This window comes from Somniosus microcephalus, chromosome 17 (genome assembly GCF_052327205.1).
Source record: "Somniosus microcephalus isolate GS21.2 chromosome 17, FLI_Smic_1.0, whole genome shotgun sequence".
In the NCBI taxonomy this organism is placed as follows: domain Eukaryota; kingdom Metazoa; phylum Chordata; class Chondrichthyes; order Squaliformes; family Somniosidae; genus Somniosus; species Somniosus microcephalus.
This window is the reverse complement of record NC_141003.1, coordinates 19781065-19800407: the sequence shown is the minus strand read 5'-3', so window position 1 is coordinate 19800407 and position 19343 is coordinate 19781065. Positions and strand designations below refer to the sequence as shown.

The 19343-nt window shown below is 46.4% G+C and overlaps 1 protein-coding gene across 2 annotated transcripts in view; it reads left to right on the top strand.

Moving 5' to 3' along the window:
* The window catches only part of spx (spexin hormone), a 42306-nt gene that overhangs the window by 17687 nt on the left and 5276 nt on the right, over positions 1-19343 (top strand). The window contains exons 1-4 of one of the 2 annotated variants that reach the window (XM_086010022.1): positions 7356-8235; positions 8592-8672; positions 8823-8880; positions 19137-19199. In XM_086010022.1, the coding sequence (XP_085866148.1) occupies positions 8230-8235; positions 8592-8672; positions 8823-8880; positions 19137-19199 (208 nt within the window). In that variant the 5' untranslated portion in view covers positions 7356-8229. Of the gene's footprint in view, positions 1-7355; positions 8236-8591; positions 8673-8822; positions 8881-19136; positions 19200-19343 lie in introns of those variants that run through there. The other variant, XM_086010021.1, reaches the window with a different exon arrangement.

The following is a 19343-nucleotide window of genomic DNA, read 5'->3' as shown; positions in this document are numbered from 1 at the left end:
ATAAACTGTCAGATTCTAGATGCGTCACTACCAATATCCTTTAGGGATCGGCAAAGGTCAACCATAATTGTATTAGCTTCAGAGAGGTACGTTTCTGTCAAAACACGAGATGACTCTACAGTTTTCTAAAGTAACACTGACTACCTTGCCAAGTTACGCAAATACAAAGTACCTCTATGTCTGGGATATAAGGTTATACTGGCATCACAATGTGCTCATCAAATGTATGGGCTCATTTACAGGGAATCAAAGTGTCAAACCAACAGAAATATTTCCTCAGATGTTAGAAGCAAAAGGTTAAATAATATTTAATACTTGGGCCATTATTTTCAAGAAAACGCTGGTTAAAAAAAAGCAAAAGTATTAAATATGCATTTTATTCAACTTTACTAGTGACATTTCTTCCTCACAAAGTCAGGAATAATACAACCACTATTGAATAATTATAGGACTTAGCATTTTGTCTCAGTTTTATATTCCCGATGCCTTCCATGCCATTCTAGAAAGAAAGAAATCCTTGAGATGTTCCAAAACACATCACAGGCAATGAGGTATTTTTGAAGTCTAGTCACAACAACAACTTTCATTTATACAGCGCCTTTAACATAGTAAAACATCCCAAGGTGCTTCACAGGAGTGTTATCAACAACATTTGACACCAAGCCACATAAGGAAATATTAGGATAAGTAACCAAAAGCTTGGTCAAAGAGGTAGGTTTAAAGGAGCATCTTAAAGGAGGAGAGAGAGAGAGGAAGAGAAGCGGAGAGGTTTAGAGAGGAAATTCCAGAGCTTAGGGCCCAGGCAGCTGAAGGCAAGGCCACCATAAGAACATAAGAAATAGGAGCAGGAGTAGGCCATACGGCCCCTCGGGCCTGCTCCGCCATTCAATAGGATCATGGCTGATCTGACTCTAGACTCACGTCCACTTCCCTGCCCTCTCCCCGTAACCCCTAATTCCCTTATCAGCTAGGACAATGTCTATCTCCATTTTAAATTTATTTAATGTTGCAGCTTCCACAGCTCTCTGGGGTAGCAAATTCCATAGATTTACTACCCTCTGAGTGAAGAAGTTTCTCCTCATCTCAGTTTTGAAAGGGCAGCCCCTTATTCTAAGATTATGCCCCCTAGTGCTAGTCTCACCCATCAGTGGAAACATCCTCACCGCATCCACCCGATCAAGCCCCCTCACAATCTTATATGTTTCGATAAGATCGCCTCTCATTCTTCTGAACTCCAATGAGTAGAGTCCCAACCCATTCAACCTTTCCTCATACGTCAACCCCCTCATCTCTGGAATCAACCGAGTGAACCTTCTCTGAACCGCCTCGAGAGCAAGTATATCTTTTCTTAAATATGGAAACCAAAACTGCACGCAGTATTCCAGGTGTGGCCTCACCAATACCCTGTATAACTGCAGCAAGACTTCCCTGTTTTTATACTCCATCCCCCTTGCAATAAAAGCCAAGATTCCATTGGCCTTCCTGATCACCTGCTGCACCTGCATACTAACTTTTTGTGTTTCATGTACCAGGACCCCCAGATCCCTTTGTACTGTAGCACTTTGCAGTTTCTCTCCATTTAGATAATAACTTGCTCTTTGATTTTTTCTGCCAAAGTGCATAACCTCACACTTTCCAACATTATATTGCATCTGCCAAATCTCTACCCACTCACTTAGCCTGTCTATGTCCTTTTGCAGGTTTTTTATGTCCTCCTCACTCACTGCTTTCCCTCCCATCTTTGTATCGTCGGCAAACTTGGATATGTTGCACTCGGTCCCTTCCTCCAAATCATTAATATAGATTGTAAAGAGTTGGGGTCCCAGCACTGATCCCTGTGGGACACCACTAGTTATTGATTGCCAGCCCGAGAATGAACCATTTATCCCAACTCTTTGTTTTCTGTTAGATAGCCAATCTTCGACCCATGCCAGTATATTACCCCCAATCCCGTGATTTTTTATCTTGATCAGTAATCTTTTGTGTGGAACCTTGTCAAATGCCTTTTGGAAGTCCAAATACACTACATCCACTGGTTCCCCTTTATCCACCCTGTATGTTACATCCTCAAAGAATTCGAGCAAATTTGTCAAACATGACTTCCCCTTCGTAAAACCATGCTGACTCTGTCCTATTAAATTATGTTTATCCAAATGCTCTGATACTGTTTCCTTAATAATGGACTCCAACATTTTGCCAACCACAGATGTTAGGCTAACTGGTCTATAGTTTCCAGCTTTTTGTCTACTTCCCTTCTTAAATAAGGGTGTTACATTAGCAGTTTTCCAATCTGCCGGGACCTTTCCTGAGTCCAGGGAGTTCTGGAAAATGATCACCAATGCATCCACAATCCCTACCACCACTTCTCTCAAGACCCTAGGATGTAGGCCATCAGGTCCGGGGGATTTATCCGCCTTAAGTCCCATTATTTTACTGAGTACCATCTCTTTAGTGATTTTAATCGTGTTTAGCTCCTCCCCCCCAATTGCCCCCTGTTTGTCCAGTGTTGGGATATTTTTAGTGTCCTCTACTGTAAAGACTGATACAAAATATTTGTTCAGCGTCTTTGCCACCTCCATGTTCCCCACCACTAGTTTCCCGGTCCCATCCTCTAAGGGACCAACGTTCACTTTAGCCACCCTTTTTCTTTTTATATAGCTGTAGAAACTGTTGCTATCTGTTTTTATATTTTTTGCTAGTTTACTTTCATAATCTATCTTTCCTTTCTTAATTAATCTTTTAGTTATTGTTTGCTGGCTTTTAAATGCTTCCCAATCTTCTATCCTCCCACTAGATTTGGCTAATTTATATGCCCTTGTTTTCAGTCGGATACTATCCTTTATTACTTTACTAAGCCACGGATGGCTGTCTTTTCTTTTACTCCCCTTTTTCCTCAGTGGAATATATTTATCTTGAAAGATGTGAAATATCTCCTTGAATGGCAGAGCGTTGAAATCTGGAGTGCGCAAGAGGCCAGAATTGGAAGCGCGCAGATAACTCGGCGGGCTGGAGGAAGTTATGAGATAGGGAGGGGCGAGTCCATGGAGGAATTTGAAAACAAATTACTGCTGTAGTGTGGCAGCCACTCTGTGCACAGCAAGGTCCCACAAACAGCAATGAGATAAATGACCAGATAATCTGCTTTAATTGGTTGAGGGATGAATGTTGGCCAGGACACTGGGAGAACTCCCCTGCTCGTCTTCTCATACTTATAATACCATGGGATCTTTTACATCCACCTAATAGGGCAATCTCAGCTTAACACCTCACCCAAAAGATGGTACATTCGACAGTTCAGCACTCCCTCAATACTGGATTGAAGTGTCAGCCTTGATTATGTGATCAAATCCCTGGAGTGGCCTATGATCAACTAATTACATTTTTTCCCCTAGTTAATTTTCTCCCCTTCTATCCTATCCTGATAATAACTTGCTGGATTACGATTCTGTGGGTATTGTCCACCCTACAATACCCTAACTATATGGTCATCATTCACATGTGAACCCGACAGCAGGCTATTCCACCACAAGAGCTCAATACTCTTCTCACTTGACACCCACACATGCACACTTTCAGATGAGCTTGCTGGATAGCAATGAAGACTGGGAGCCCTGGTCAATCTTCCCTACCCTAATCCAAGGGCGCTGAGGCCAATCTTCATGCCCCTATGAGATCAGCTAACTCAATACCAAAGCTCGGACTCAGTAATTCACCAGATAAACTCACAGAACCATCAGGGGAATTCCTGAAGTTTTCTTGTTTGAGCAGGGCAGATCCTGACCAACTTTTTCCCATCACAGGATGAAGTAATTTCTTGCTGCAACATGGTCCATCTGCACACCTCAGCCAAGAACTGCAGAAATTAGTTTAATTGACTTCTACCATCAGTCCAGTCTCAGATTCAATCTCGGGTCCTCTAGTCAGAAAATCCAAGCTTCCAGTTTTATTCACTGCTTCTATTTGCCATGGAGCTAAAAAAAACTTTCCCACCTTGAGGTGGGTTTTCATGTATTTATATTTGTGCTCATGTTATAAGTTTGGGTACTAACTGTTGGAAGGGGTTTCCTTTTATTCAGTTTTTAAAAGCAGAATAAAAGATTACATTTGATCAGACGTGGGGACTCCACTCATCACACACCTGGAAGTTTCAATGTCATACAGCTGCTTTAGGGAGGTTGAAAGGGCTCTTGCAAAAATTATTTGACAAATCATATTTATTAGAAGTTAATGCGATTGACAGGAAATTAGTCTGAAGCTTAAAGAAGAAAAAAGAGGTTTGCTTTAACACATTAGGAATGTACGAGATGAACTTCTACAGAATTTGAATACATTGATCTATAAATCAATGAATGCATTCTGTTGCCTGAGGATAATAGCCACCTAGGCAGGCAAAACAGACATAGATCCTGGTACGCTATGTATGAAAGTTGGAATAACATAATAGATACGAGACACTACTTGGATTTTCTGTACAACTCATGCACTTATGACAGAATTAGAGATAAAATCAATTATATATTACATAGAATCACATTAAATTTACAATACAGAAACAAGCTATTTATCCCAACCAGTCCATGTTGGTGTTTAGCCTCCACATGAGCAGTCGTCCTAATCCCACGTGCTCGCCCTGCTTCCATGTCCCTTTATTCACCTTTCATCCACCTAACATATTTTTAAAATTTGGCATGATCTCTGCTTCTATCACTAATTCTACAGTCTCACAATCCTGTGTGTGAACAAAAATCTATACCCCACCCCCACCCCATCCACGGAGACAGTCTGTTTCTTTCTACTCTGTCCCATCCCGTCATAGTATGGAACCCAAAACCACTCACAGTACTCCAAATGCTTAGTATTTGGATCACCAATATATATTTTTTTGTTTCTAAAATATACTTTATTCATAATTTCTTTTTGTTCAAATACATGACAATACAGTCCACATCTGGTACAATACAAATTAACTGCGGTACATGGCACTCAATTTACAGAGACACGTTACAATACATTTTCATTACACATTTTATAAGTCATACAACCCGAGGGGTCAAGATACATTCCAATACTTGTCAAAATACATTACACTACAATCCACCAATCATATTACATATGGCATATAATACAGATGAATGCAGTACATGGTACTCTATTTACACCAACAGATTTCAAGTGCATTTACATTAAAGCATTTCTACATCATATGGCCCGAGGGGGGTTTTATACTGATTCCAGCCCCTCGGTGTACAGTGGCGGGAGGGCCTTAAACTGTGGCCCTTCCCCATCGTGCCTTTGCGGCGGCGACACCATTATATATTGACTTTTATATTCTATACCTCTTGCCATTAAAAAACTATTCCATTCGCGCTTTTATGGTCTTTATCCACTTAAAATACTGCTTTTAATATGTTATGAACCTAAACCCTCAAATCTCTTTGCTCTTCCACCTCACTCAGCCTTCTCCCGTTCAAAGTATAATTATTACTTTTTTAAACTAAAATGTACCACCTCACATTTATTGGCATTGAATTCTATCAGCCACTTTTTGCCCATTCCATCATCTTATGCATATCTCCTTGCTGCTTCCTTTGGTCCTCAGAATTATTTACAATGTTTCCTACTTTAGTATTATCTACAAGTTTGAACATCAATTCCCTGTAGGCCTATATCTAAATGATTGATGTACACAGTGAACAGGAGCTGATCCCCGAAGAGAACTCTGTGGGATACCACTTCCAACCACTCTGAGAAACTGCTGGAAACTCCTGCTCTCTATTTCATTCCTTCTAACCTTTTAATCACATTGTATACCCTTCCCCTAATACCACGCCCCTTAATTTTCTCCAACAGACATGGTACTTTGTCAAAGGCTTTCTGAAAGTCCATGTACATTACATCCACTGCATTTCCCCCATCCACCCTATCGGTCATGCCCTCAAAGAAATCAGGTTTGTCAAGCACATTCATCCTTTCTGAAAACTGTGTTGGTTGCTTGTATTTATTTTCTCTTCATCTAGATATTTCAAGTTTTGTTTCTCTTTGTATTTTATGTCTCAGTCCCTGTATGTTGAAAATTCTATGCATGTGCAGTATCTGGATTTCTAAGAATATTATTCATTTAAAAAGGAGATGGTAAAGGAGCCAACACAATGATGTCACAAAAGAATTGTCTCCAGTAATGTAAACCAATTGTAGTATTATTACAAGCTATGTGCAACCTAGAACCCAGACATTCTCATGCTTCATAAAATGGTAATTTTATGTGTTAAAGACATATAATAATTAGTCTACGTAAAAACTGCTTCTTAAGCCATTTTACAAGTGCATTTCTACAACAGCTCGCTTGATGCCAAATGTTGGCTTTTTTTGACTCAAAGCTACTGAGGAATTTACACCGGTATAATCTCTGATTGGCCAGTACGGAGTGCACAGTATGGACACAACCCATTTCTCTCAGTCCGGAGAGGTTGGGTACAGGTTTGTAAGAACCAAGGAATCGCCACCCTCGGCACACTGCAGAGTTACTGCTGCTGTTTCATTAGCTAAAGCCATACAGCTTGTATATAAATATATATATATATATATATATTAGTATAGTGTGTAGTATATCACTTGATAATGTAGAGACAGTCAATGTCATATACCTTTCGGTCCTTTATCACCAATATCTTTATTACCTGGTCACCTGTTCTTCATCAATTTCAAAGCATAACAAGAATGCCAAATATGTATTTTTCAAACTGAGAGTACACAATGAAAGGTTAATGAATGCTTGGCACTAAGCTTCAGTAGTAATTCAGTCTTGCCTTTCTTGAGATTCGTAAACAGTTGATCATGTTCTCCTTTCATGGGTTATAATATTTAACTACTCCATTTAATTAACCAAGCCAACTTTTATACTTCGTATATTTTTGAGATAGAACACGAGAAAGCCCAAAGGTACAAATGCAGCATCTTTTGTGCCTGCACTGCGCCTCAATCAATATTTGAAGTGACATTACTTGATCCAAGGGGTCTAAACTCTGTCTGCTGTCAGCCCTCCCGCTGGTGGCATTTCAATCCCACTGCCTGACACCCCTATTGATTTGACGTCAAATTAATAATAAAAAAACCCACTTGAAATGGTTTGAGAAATGCCAGAGCGTTGTCCAATTGGTTCATTAACTCGCGATGACCAAGAGACCAAAAACTGGATCAATATAAGCCTTGGATCAGCTAATTATCTCTGCTTTTCAGTGCCGATTTCAATTTTGACCGATTCCATTTATCCGCATATATCCTGACCAGTACTTACCACAGACCTTTAATATTCAACTAGTCCTAATGTGTTGTGGCTGTGCTCGATGATCGGTATAATTTAATTCAGTCTTCTCCTGATATAGTCAGTTCAAGGGTGATTAACCAAAGACATATCTGTATATATTGACCAGAACAAAATGTCTTGACTGAGAATACAAGTAATACATTACAGTTGTAACCACATTCAATCTGAAATGAAGCCTGAAAATCAAGTCCCTCTTATCAGAATTGATCTGAAAGGACTTCACTGACTCTGGAACATACCAAAACAAGAAAAAACACGGGTTAAAATATGTTTTGAAATGATGCAATTCTTTTAGTAGCCCAGTTACAACATCGTTACAGTACAATTCAACATTGCAAAGGAGACTAAAATCAAACAAACTTTCTTTTAATACTGGCTCTAAACTGTTTCATAGTTTGAGAGTTCTGTTATGTCACAACATTTCAGTAAAGCATTATTATAGTGCAACAAGTAAAAGGAGTATTACTTCACTAGAACGTCCCGCATAATACTGAACTTTCTCTGAAGTGCTCGCAGTTCTTCATTTCCCAACCTGCTCTCATCTTGTTGCTATTATTGATCAGGAGACAAGGCATTGACGTCGTAGAGGGGATGTGTAGCAGGTTGAAACGTTGATGCTGACATGTTGAGGAAGTTGCCGGGTTAATGGGGTTATCTCTGGTTAGTCGCTGGTGTCCATCATCCCCTGACGTCCTGCAGCTTCTTCTCCTCCTGCGTCCCTTTGTGGTTTCAACTCTTCCATCTCCAAGACTGACATGTGGCCCCTTTAGAATCACCCGTCCTGCCAGAGGGACTTCTCGGAGAGCATTTATAAGAGTGCAAAGATCAGGACCAGAGCATACCACACACAAAAAAAGAGCAGCCACTTGCTATCAGACCTCCAAGTGGAAGTTGAGGAGAAAGAGATGAAGGTGAGTGAGCTTGAACTCGGACTGTTTGCTTCATTGAACTGAGTGGCCGGATAGATTACTGAGACTTACTGAGAGTTGGCTGAGATTGATTTAAACAGGTGTGAACTGCGAATCATTCTGTGCTTTTGCAGAAAGTGATCTGTTCATTTGGCGGTACAGATGACCTTCTCCAGACTAGATTTCTTTGGTACAAAAAAAACTGTCGGAGGTTGAATGACAAGAGACTGAAGAAGTAGATAGTTTACTGAGACTGTGCAAAAATCATGTTGCATATTATTTTTGATTTTGATAGAACGGTGTAGGGAGTAGTGTGGGCAATCCGCGGGATATTTACTGAGCTTTTCTCCCCTGTACAGGGTCTGGGGGCGGTCACAGCTTATGCTCTCCTGCTGTTCCTTGTGTCTTCATTCTTCGTACAATCCAGGAGCGCCCCACAGGTACAGACCCAACTGTTAACTGGGCAGGATGCTCAATTATTTGAAATCAATTCGTTTTCACGTTCGCACTTCATGTTCCAGTCTCTTTTAATATATATATATGTGTGTGTGTGTGTGGAGCTAACAAGGTTGTGCTTCTTGTTTGAATAGGGTCACTTTCAGAGACGTAACTGGACACCCCAGGCAATGTTGTATTTAAAAGGAGCACGTAAGTTAATCCTGACATTTTATTGACCGACTCTCTTCACAATGCCAGTCTAGTGCTCCAGAGTCCAGCACACGAGTTTGTATTTGTTCTTCGTTTCTACCCTCGGCGATAGACGAATGAAGAGTTAAGCTAAAGAGATGAACAATAAAATTTTCGGGCTATCTAGCTAATTAAGAGATTGCATAGCTCCCATGCCTCAATAACTACTTCATATTGAGAAATGTACCGTATATTAACCAAAAATCAACCCAAACCAAACCATTAGAACTGATATTGTTTATTCATAGCTGTGCAATATTGGGATCTTGAGGCGGGAGGATAACACTGTTTTCAGAATATCTGTTAAAGAAAGACTTGCATTTATATAGCACCTTTCACGACCACCCGATGTCTCAAAGCACTTTACAGCCAATGAAGTACTTTTTGGAGTGCAGTCACTGTCGTAATGTAGGAAACGCAGCCGCCAATTTACACACAGCAAGCTCCCATAAACAGCAATGTGATAATGACCAGATAATCCGTTTTTGTGATGTTGATTGAGGACTAAGTGGGACACCAGGGATAACTCCCCTGCTCTTCTTCAAAATAATGCCGTGGGATCTTTTAAGTCCACCTGAGAGAGCAGACCAGCCTCAGTTTAACATCTCATCCAAAAGGCACCTCCGACAGTGCAGCACTCCCTCAGTACTGCACTGGAGTGTCAGCCTGGATTTTTATGATGAACTGAAATGCACAGTTTGAGGTTGTTTATATAATTAACTTTAATATTTAAACGCATTACTTTACAGTAAATTTTAATTAACTTCCTATAATAAATGATTTTTTTGGACCCTGTCAGTACAAACTGGCTGCCGCGTTTACCTACAAAATAGTGACTGCACTTGAAAAGTAATTCATTGGCTCTGAAGTGGTTTGGGACTGCCCAAGGACCTGAAAGGTGCTACATAGATTCAAACTCATTTATAACTAGTCTTGAGGGTGTGGAGATGCCGGAGTTGGACTGGGGTGGACAAATGTAAGAAGTCACACAACACCAGGTTATAGTCCAACAGCTTTATTTGAAATCACAAGCTTTCGGAGCGCTGCTCCTTCTTCAGGTGAAGTGGAGAAATGCATAAAGACACAGCTTATATAGTCAGAGAATCATGTCAGATGTTTACAGGTAACCTTTCCAACTGCTATTTATCACACCTCGGCAGAGAGATAATCACAGCAGTCAAAGGTGTGAATGGTGTCCAAACAGGTCAGTCAGGGAAACATTACATCAAAGAACAATGAGGTGGGGTCACAAGGGGTCAAATATTGCAGATGCTGGGGTCTGTATGAAAAACAAAAAAACAGACAAAAAACATTTTTTTTGGCTGGAAATCACAGCAGGTCCGGCCGCATCTGTGTAGAGAGAACAAGCCAATGTCGACTCGAGTCTGGATGACCCTGCATCAGGTGGGGTTACATGTAGCGTGACATGAACCCAAGATCTCGGTTGAGGCCGTCCTCATGGGTGCGGAACTTGGCTATCAGTTTCTGCTCGACGATTTTGCGTTGTCGTGTGTCTCGAAGGCCACCCTGGAGAATGCTTACCCGAAGATCGGAGGCTGAATGTCCTTGACTGCTGAAGTGTTCCCCGACTGGGAGGGAACACTTGTCGCAGTGTCTGCATGGTCTCGCCGATGTACCATGCTCCGGGGCATCCTTTCCTGCAACGTGATATACCTATCAATTCGTCCAATAAAAAGCGACGAGTTAGGAATGTAACTAAAGGTTTTTATTGACTAAATAACAGAGCCCACCCTCGTGGGTGATCGGGTCCAACAAGGAGGAATACCAGCCAGTCGACTACCTTTATACCTGGGCAGGTAGGTGGAGCCATGGGTGGAGTCAGAGGTGGTCAGCCCAGGTATAACAGCGCGACAAGAGGCGACCTCGTATAGTGATACAACAGTGAGAACAGTGATAACAATACAACAGTGATAACTATAGTGTAACGATAGTGAATGATAAAAGTGGTTTACCACATTCACCCCTTGTTTAGATTTGAGTCCGGCGGGGTGAAGTGTACTACCAGTTCTGGTATGTCAGTCTGTCCGGAGGCCTCGTAAGCCTCTCCGATCGTCGCAGCGGCGGTGCTGCATTATCCGGTGTTAATGCTGGTGTCTGCGTGGTCGGCGAAGGCTCGTGGGGTTCTGGCATGCCGTCTACCTGGGCTGGAATTGGGGGGGTGGTGGGGGGGGTAAAGGTGGTGTCTCCGGAGTGCCCGAGGGTGCGAGGTCTCGTAAGGAGACAGTGTCCTCCCGCCCGTCTGGGTAAGCCACGTAGGCGTACTGGGGGTTGGCGTGCAGGAGGTTCACCCTCTCGACCAGGGGGTCCGTTTTATGGGCCCTCACATGCTTTCGCAGCAAGACGGGCCCCGGAGAGGTCAGCCAGGTTGGTAGAGTGGTTCCCGTAGTCGACTTCCTGGGGAAGACAAACATTCGTTCATGGGGGGTGGCGTTAACGGCAGTGCAAAGTAGTGACCGGATGGAATGCAGCGCTGTCGGGAGGACTTCCTGCCAGTGGGAGGTTGGGAGGCCCTTAGACTTTAAGGCTAAGAGGACGGCCTTCCATACCATCGCGTTCTCTCTTTCCATCTGGCCGTTCCCTCGGGGGTTGTAGCTGGTGGTCCTACTTGCTGCAATACCTCTCGCTAGTAGGAACTGACGGAGTTCCTCGCTCACGAAGGAGGAGCCCCGGTCACTATGTATATAGTTCGGGAACCCGAACAAGGCGAAGAGGTCGTTCAGGCACTTGATGACCGTGGTACTGGTCATGTCTGGGCAGGGGAAGGCAAAAGGGAAATGGGAGTACTCATCAACGATGTTGAGGAAGTACACATTGCGGTCAGATGACGGTAGAGGCCCCTTAAAGTCGATGCTCAGGCGCTCGAAGGGGCGGGTGGCCTTGATCAGGCTTGCTCTGTCCGGCCTATAGAAGTGCGGTTTGCACTCGGCGCAGGTCTGGCAGTTCCTGGTCATGGTCCTGACCTCCTCGATGGAGTAGGTCAGGTTGCGGGCCTTAATGAAATGGTAAAGTCTGGTGACCCCGGGGTGGCAGAGGTCGTTGTGGAGGGTCTGAAGTCTATCAATATGCGCGCTGGCGCATGTAATTCGTGAAAGAGCATCAGGGGGTTCGTTCAGCTTACCTGGCCGGTACAAGATATCATAATCGTAGGTGGATAGCTCGATTCTCCACCTCAAGATCTTGTCATTCTTGATTTTGCCCCTCAGCTTGTTATTAAACATGAAAGCAACCGAACGTTGGTCGGTGAGGAGGGTAAATCGTTTGCCTGCCAGGTAATGCCTCCAGCACCGTACCGCCTCCACAATTGCCTGGGCTTCCTTCTCGACCGACGAGTGTCGGATCTCGGGGCCCTGTAGGGTCCTTGAGAAGAAGGCCACCGGCCTCCCCTCCTGGTTAAGGGTAGCGGCTAGGGCGAAGTCGGATGCATCGCTCTCCACTTGGAAGGGGATGGACTCATCCACTGCGTGCATTGTGGCCTTGGCTATGTCTCCCTTGATGAGGGAGAAGGCCGCGCACGCTTCCTCCGTGAGGGGGAAGGATGTGGACTTCATGAGGGGTCTGGCTTTGTCCGCATAATTGGGCACCCATTGGGCATAGTAGGCGAAGAGCCCCAGGGTTCTCTTAAGTGCCTTAGGGCAGTGGGGGAGGGGTAGCTCCATGAGGGGGCGCATTCTTTCGGGGTCGGGGCCGATGAGTCCGTTCTCTACTACACAGCCAAGGATGGCAAGGCGCGAGGTGTTAAACACACATTTCTCCTTATTGTAGGTGAGGTTCAGCCGTTGGACCGTACGGAGGAATTTCTCCAGATTCACGTCATGGTCCTGCTGGTCGCGGCCGCAGATGGTGACGTTATCTAGATAGGGGAATGTGGCCTGCAGTCCGTTCTGGTCAACCATCCGGTCCATCTCCCTTTGGAAGACCGAGACCCCATTGGTGACACCGAAGGGGACCCTAAGGAAGTGGTATAGGCGCCCATTCGCCTCGAAGGCGGTGTACTGGCGGTCCTCGGGGTGGATAGGGAGTTGGTGGTAGGCCGACTTAAGGTCGATGGTCGAGAATACGCGGTATTGTGCAATCTGATTGACCATGTCAGATATGCGGGGAAGGGGGTATGCGTCCAGCTGGGTGTATCTGTTTATGGTCTGGCTGTAGTCGATGACCAGGCGATTTTTATCGCCGGTCTTAACGACCACGACCTGGGCACGCCAGGGGCTGTTGCTCCCCTCGATAATGCCCTCTTTCAGGAGGCGCCGCACCTCAGAGCTAATGAAGGCTCTGTCCCCAGCGCTGTACCGCCTGCTCTTGGTAGCGACGGGTTTGCAGTCGGGGGTGAGGTTAGCGAACAGGGAAGGTGGCGGCACCTTGAGGGTGGATAGGCTGCAGGTGTTACGCGGTGGGCGGTTTAACATTCGCTGGTTGTCGACTGTGAGTGGGGGGAGGGGTCCACCGTATGCTAGGGTTACACTTTGGAGGTGGGATTGGAAGTCCAGCCCTAGTAGGACGGCAGCGCAGAGCTGGGGGAGGACGAGGAGTTTAAAATTTTTATACTCCGTACCCTTAACCGACAAGGTCACAACACAGTAGCCGCTAATGTCCGTGGCGTGGGACATCGATGCCATCGAGATTCGGTTGCGCGTTGGCAGGACAGGGAGGGAGTAGTGGCTCACCGTGTCTGGGTGGATGAAGCTCTCCGTGCTTCCGCTGTCAAACAGGCAGGTCGTGGCGTGGCCGTTTACTTTGATGTCCATCATCGACTTGGACAGGTGGTGTGGGCGGGCTTGATCCAGAGTGACGGAGGCTAGTGTGTAGGTAAGCGAGTCGTTGTCGTCTGCGGGCGAGGCGGTCGTCGGGTCCGGGGGCCTGGTGGCAGTTGGGCGTGGTGGGTAAAATGGCGTCTCCCACGAGGTAGGACAAAATGGTGGAGAAGATGGCTGCCCCCATAACTCACATGAGGCACTATTGGGGTCGGTTGCCTTGATCAAAGATGGCCGCCCCCATGACTCACGTGTGGGGATGCTGGCCTCAGTTGCCTTGAAAGAAGATGGCCGCCCCCACAGTTCGCATGAGGCACTGCTGGCCTCTGAAGATCCGCTCCTGCAGGCCTTAGAGAAGTGGCCTTTCTTCCTGCAGGTTGAGCAGGTAGAGTTCCTGGCTGGGCAGCGCGACCTCGGGTGCTTCTCCTGGCCGCAAAAGAAGCAGCCGGTGGCCCGATCGCGGGTGCCCGATGTCGGAGCTGGTACCGGGGGTGGCGGTCCCGGTCGGGTCCGGGACGCCGACGCTGAGGTAGGTCCCGGGGGCGGCGCTGCGAAGGGTATTGCGGTAGGGGTCGGGCCCGAGTCCCAGGGTCGCGAGCAGTACCTGGAAAACGCCTCCTGGTCCTGATGGGCCACCTCTAGGGAGAGAGCGAGGGCTTCAGCTTTGTCCAGGTCGAGGTCTTTAGCTTCAAGCAGTCTTTGCCGTGAGTAGTCGGACCGTAGGCCTTTCACAAAGGCATCGCGGATATTATCTTCCGTATTTTCAACAGCCGTCACCGCTTTAAAGTCACAGTTCCTGCCGAGTGCTCTTAGCGCCCGTAAAAATTCAGCTACAGACTCTCCTGGCTGTTGCGGGCGGGATCTTAGGAGGTGCCTGGTGTACATGTAATTTACCGGGCTCCGGTACTGCTGTTTCAGTAGGATGATAGCGGCCTCGTATGTAGTCGTGTCCTGGATGAGTGCGTATACTCTCGGGCTCACTTGGGCGTTCAGAACTCTTAGTTTGGATCTCCGAGGGACGCCGGATTCTTCCAGGTAGGATTCGAAGCAGTCCAGCCAGTGTTTGAAGTTGAGGGCTGAGTTTGCTGCCTGTGGGTTTAGATCCAGGTACGGTGGTTTGAGGGCTTGCAGCCAAGCCGGCTGGTGTGGCCCGGTGTCTGGAAGCTGCTGTGGCTGTGCTTCTGGGAGGGCTTCTGGCTGGCCAGTAGTAGACATCTTTAAAATTTAGTCAATAAAATTGATATACCTATCAATTCGTCCAATAAAAAGCGACGAGTTAGGAACGTAACTAAAGGTTTTTATTGACTAAATAACAGAGCCCACCCTCGTGGGTGATCGGGTCCAACAAGGAGGAATACCAGCCAGTCGACTACCTTTATACCTGGGCAGGTAGGTGGAGCCATGGGCGGAGTCGGAGGTGGTCAGCCCAGGTATAACAGCGCGACAAGAGGCGACCTCGTATAGTGATACAACAGTGAGAACAGTGATAACAATACAACAGTGATAACTATAGTGTAACGATAGTGAACGATAAAAGTGGTTTACCACACAACGTATGAGGTAGACAACGTTGGCCGAGTCACATGAGTATGTACCATGTACCTGGTGGGTGGTGTCCTCACGTGTGTTGATGGTATCTGTGTTGATGATCTGGCATGTCTTGCAGAGGTTGCTGTGGCAGGGTTGTGTGGTGTCGTGGTCACTGTTCTCCTGAAAGCTGGGTAATTTGCTGCGAACGATGGTCTGTTTGAGGTTAGGCGGCTGTTTGAAAGCGAGTAGTGGAGGCGTGGGGATGGCCTTAGCGAGGTGTTCGTCATCATCGATGACATGTTGAAGGCTGCGAAGAACATGGCGTAGTTTCTCCGCTCCGGGGAAGTACTGGACGACAAAGGGTACTCTGTTGGTTGTGTCCCGTGTTTGTCTTCTGAGGAGGTCTATGCGATTTTTCGCTGTGGCCCGTCGGAACTGTCGATCGACGAGTCGAGCGTCATATCCTGTTCTTACAAGGGCGTCTTTCAGTGTCTGTAGGTGTCCATCGCGTTCCTCCTCGTCTGAGCAGATCCTGTGTATTCGCAGGGCTTGTCCATAGGGGATGGCTTCTTTAACGTGTTTAGGGTGGAAGCTGGAGAAGTGAAGCATCGTGAGGTTGTCCGTGGGCTTGCGGTAGAGTGAAGTGCTGAGGTGTCCGTCTTTGATGGAGATTCGTGTGTCCAGGAATGAGACTGATTCTGAGGAGTAGTCCATGGTGAGTTTGATGGTGGGATGGAACTTGTTGATGTTATCGTGTAGTCTTTTCAGTGATTCTTCGCCGTGGGTCCATACCAGCTACGAGACACCGCCAAACAAACAAGGCAACGGAACTACGCTACCTACATGCACACCAAGAACAGGAAGCTTGAGAAACTTGGCATCACCAGCAGCAGCAACCAAGCCTCCCCCGGTACCACGGTTGAAACCACAGGGAAATCCATCGTCAACCTGTCCGACCACACCCTTCAACCAGACGAAATTGAAGTTCTCAGCCGAGGGCTCAATTTCTGCCCCACCACCAAAATGGACCCCATCGGTCTCGCGGCAGACACAGAGGAATTCATCAGGAGAATGAGGCTCCAGGAATTCTTCCACAAATCCCAAGATGTCAGCAGCGAACCCAATGAGACAATCAATGATCCGGAACAGCAGACAGAGGGATCCGCAGTGCAGCAACCAAAGAAGAAAGAGTCAAATTGGACCCCTCCGGAGGGTCGCTGCCCTAAGCTTGACATGTATGCTCAAGCTGTCAGGAGATGCATCAACGCCAGCTTCATCAGCCGCACTCACAAGACAGTCCAGAATGTCACCCGAGCACAACGCAACGCCATCCACGCTCTCAAGACCAACCGCAACATCGTCATCAAACCAGCAGACAAAGGAGGTGCCATCGTCATACAGAACAGAACAGACTATTGCAAAGAAGTATACCAACAACTGGACAACCAGGAATACTACAGACAGTTACCCGCAGATCCGACCAAAGAACACACCCGCCAACTCAACAGACTGATCAAAACCTTCGATCCAGACCTTCAAAGCATCCTACATGCTCTCATCCCACGTACTCCCCGTGTGGGAGACTTCTACTGCCTCCCAAAGATACACAAAGCCAACACACCTGGACGTCCTATCGCATCAGGCAACGGAACCCTGTGTGAGAACCTCTCTGGATATGTCGAGGGCATCCTGAAACCCATCGTACAGGGAACCCCCAGCTTCTGTCGCGACACTACAGACTTCTTACAGAAGCTCAGCACCCACGGACCAGTTGAACCAGGAACACTCCTCGCCACGATGGACGTCTCGGCACTCTACACCAGTATCCCCCACGATGACGGCATCGCTGCGACAGCCTCAGTACTCAACACCAACAACAGCCAATCTCCAGACGCCATCCTACAACCCATCCGCTTCATCCTTGACCACAATGTCTTCACCTTCGACAACCAGTTCTTTACCCAAACACACGGAACAGCCATGCGGACCAAATTCGCACCCCAATACACAAACATCTTCATGCACAAGTTCGAGCAAGACTTCTTCGCTGCACAGGATCTCCAACCAACGCTATACACCAGATACATCGACGACATTTTCTTCCTATGGACCCACGGCGAAGAATCACTGAAAAGACTACACGATAACATCAACAAGTTCCATCCCACCATCAAACTCACCATGGACCACTCCTCAGAATCAGTCTCATTCCTGGACACACGAATCTCCATCAAAGACGGACACCTCAGTACTTCACTCTACCGCAAGCCCACGGACAACCCCACGATGCTTCACTTCTCCAGCTTCCACCCTAAACACGTTAAAGAAGCCATCCCCTATGGACAAGCCCTGCGAATACACAGGATCTGCTCAGACAAGGAGGAACGCGATGGACACCTACAGACACTGAAAGACGCCCTTGTAAGAACGGGATATGACGCTCGACTCGTCGATCGACAGTTCCGACGGGCCACAGCGAAAAATCGCATAGACCTCCTCAGAAGACAAACACGGGACACAACCAACAGAGTACCCTTCGTCGTCCAGTACTTCCCCGGAGTGGAGAAACTACGCCATGTTCTTCACAGCCTTCAACATGTCATCGATGACGATGAACACCTCACTAAGGCCATCCCCACGCCTCCACTACTCGCTTTCAAACAGCCGCCTAACCTCAAACAGACCATCGTTCGCAGCAAATTACCCAGCTTTCAGGAGAACAGCGACCACGACACCACACAACCCTGCCACAGCAACCTCTGCAAGATATGCCAGATCATCAACACAGATACCATCATCACACGTGAGGACAGCACCCACCAGGTACATGGTACATACTCATGTGACTCAGCCAACGTTGTCTACCTCATACGTTGCAGGAAAGGATGCCCCGGAGCATGGTACATCGGCGAGACCATGCAGACACTGCGACAACGGATGAACGGACACCGCGCAACAATCACCAGGCAGGAGTGTTCCCTCCCAGTCGGGGAACACTTCAGCAGTCAAGGACACTCAGCTTCTGATCTTCGGGTAAGCATTCTCCAAGGTGGCCTTCGAGACACACGACAACGCAAAATCGTCGAGCAGAAACTGATAGCCAAGTTCCGCACCCATGAGGACGGCCTGAACCGGGATCTTGGGTTCATGTCACGCTACATGTAACCCCACCTGATGCAGGGTCATCCAGACTCGAGTCGACATTGGCTTGTTCTCTCTACACAGATGCGGCCGGACCTGCTGTGATTTCCAGCCAAAAAAAATGTTTTTTGTCTGTTTTTTTGTTTTTCATACAGACCCCAGCATCTGCAATATTTGACCCCTTGTGACCCCACCTCATTGTTCTTTGATGTAATGTTTCCCTGACTGACCTGTTTGGACACCATTCACACCTTTGACTGCTGTGATTATCTCTCTGCCGAGGTGTGACAAATGGCAGTTGGAAAGGTTACCTGTAAACATCTGACATGATTCTCTGACTATATAAGCTGTGTCTTTATGCATTTCGCCACTTCACCTGAAGAAGGAGCAGCGCTCCGAAAGCTTGTGATTTCAAATAAAGCTGTTGGACTATAACCTGGTGTTGTGTGACTTCTTACATTAGTCTTGAGGGCTCTGCACTGCCCGAGCATCAAGTTGCGCTTATCTTGACTGAATACAACTGACGAAAGAGACGGGTGGTTGCGAGTCAAGTCTTCACATTTCTTGTAGACAAGGGCCAGTCAATATTCCTAAACCCTTGGCCAGCAGAATATTTCACAATGCACATAATCAATGAACACCGATGAAAGCGCGCCTTCGTTCCCGATAAAACAGCCGAGGTCACATTCGATAGGAGGGTAAGTTTCTGGAGAAACAACAGGAAATGGCAAAACAGATTTGCGTTTCAAACTTGCGTTCAAATTATCATTGCAGAGGGACGTCGATTAATTGCGGATGATGGAAAAGATGGAGAACTGTATGAAAACATAGATATTGGTAAGAGACAAAATCAAATCGGAGAAGTATTTAGTGATAAATGTCATAACATCTTAACGATGCTCCATAGTTTACATATTGACACTGCAATGACACAGGTTAGTATTATCCTTTCGTCCTCGCAGTCCCTTTACAGGTCAATAA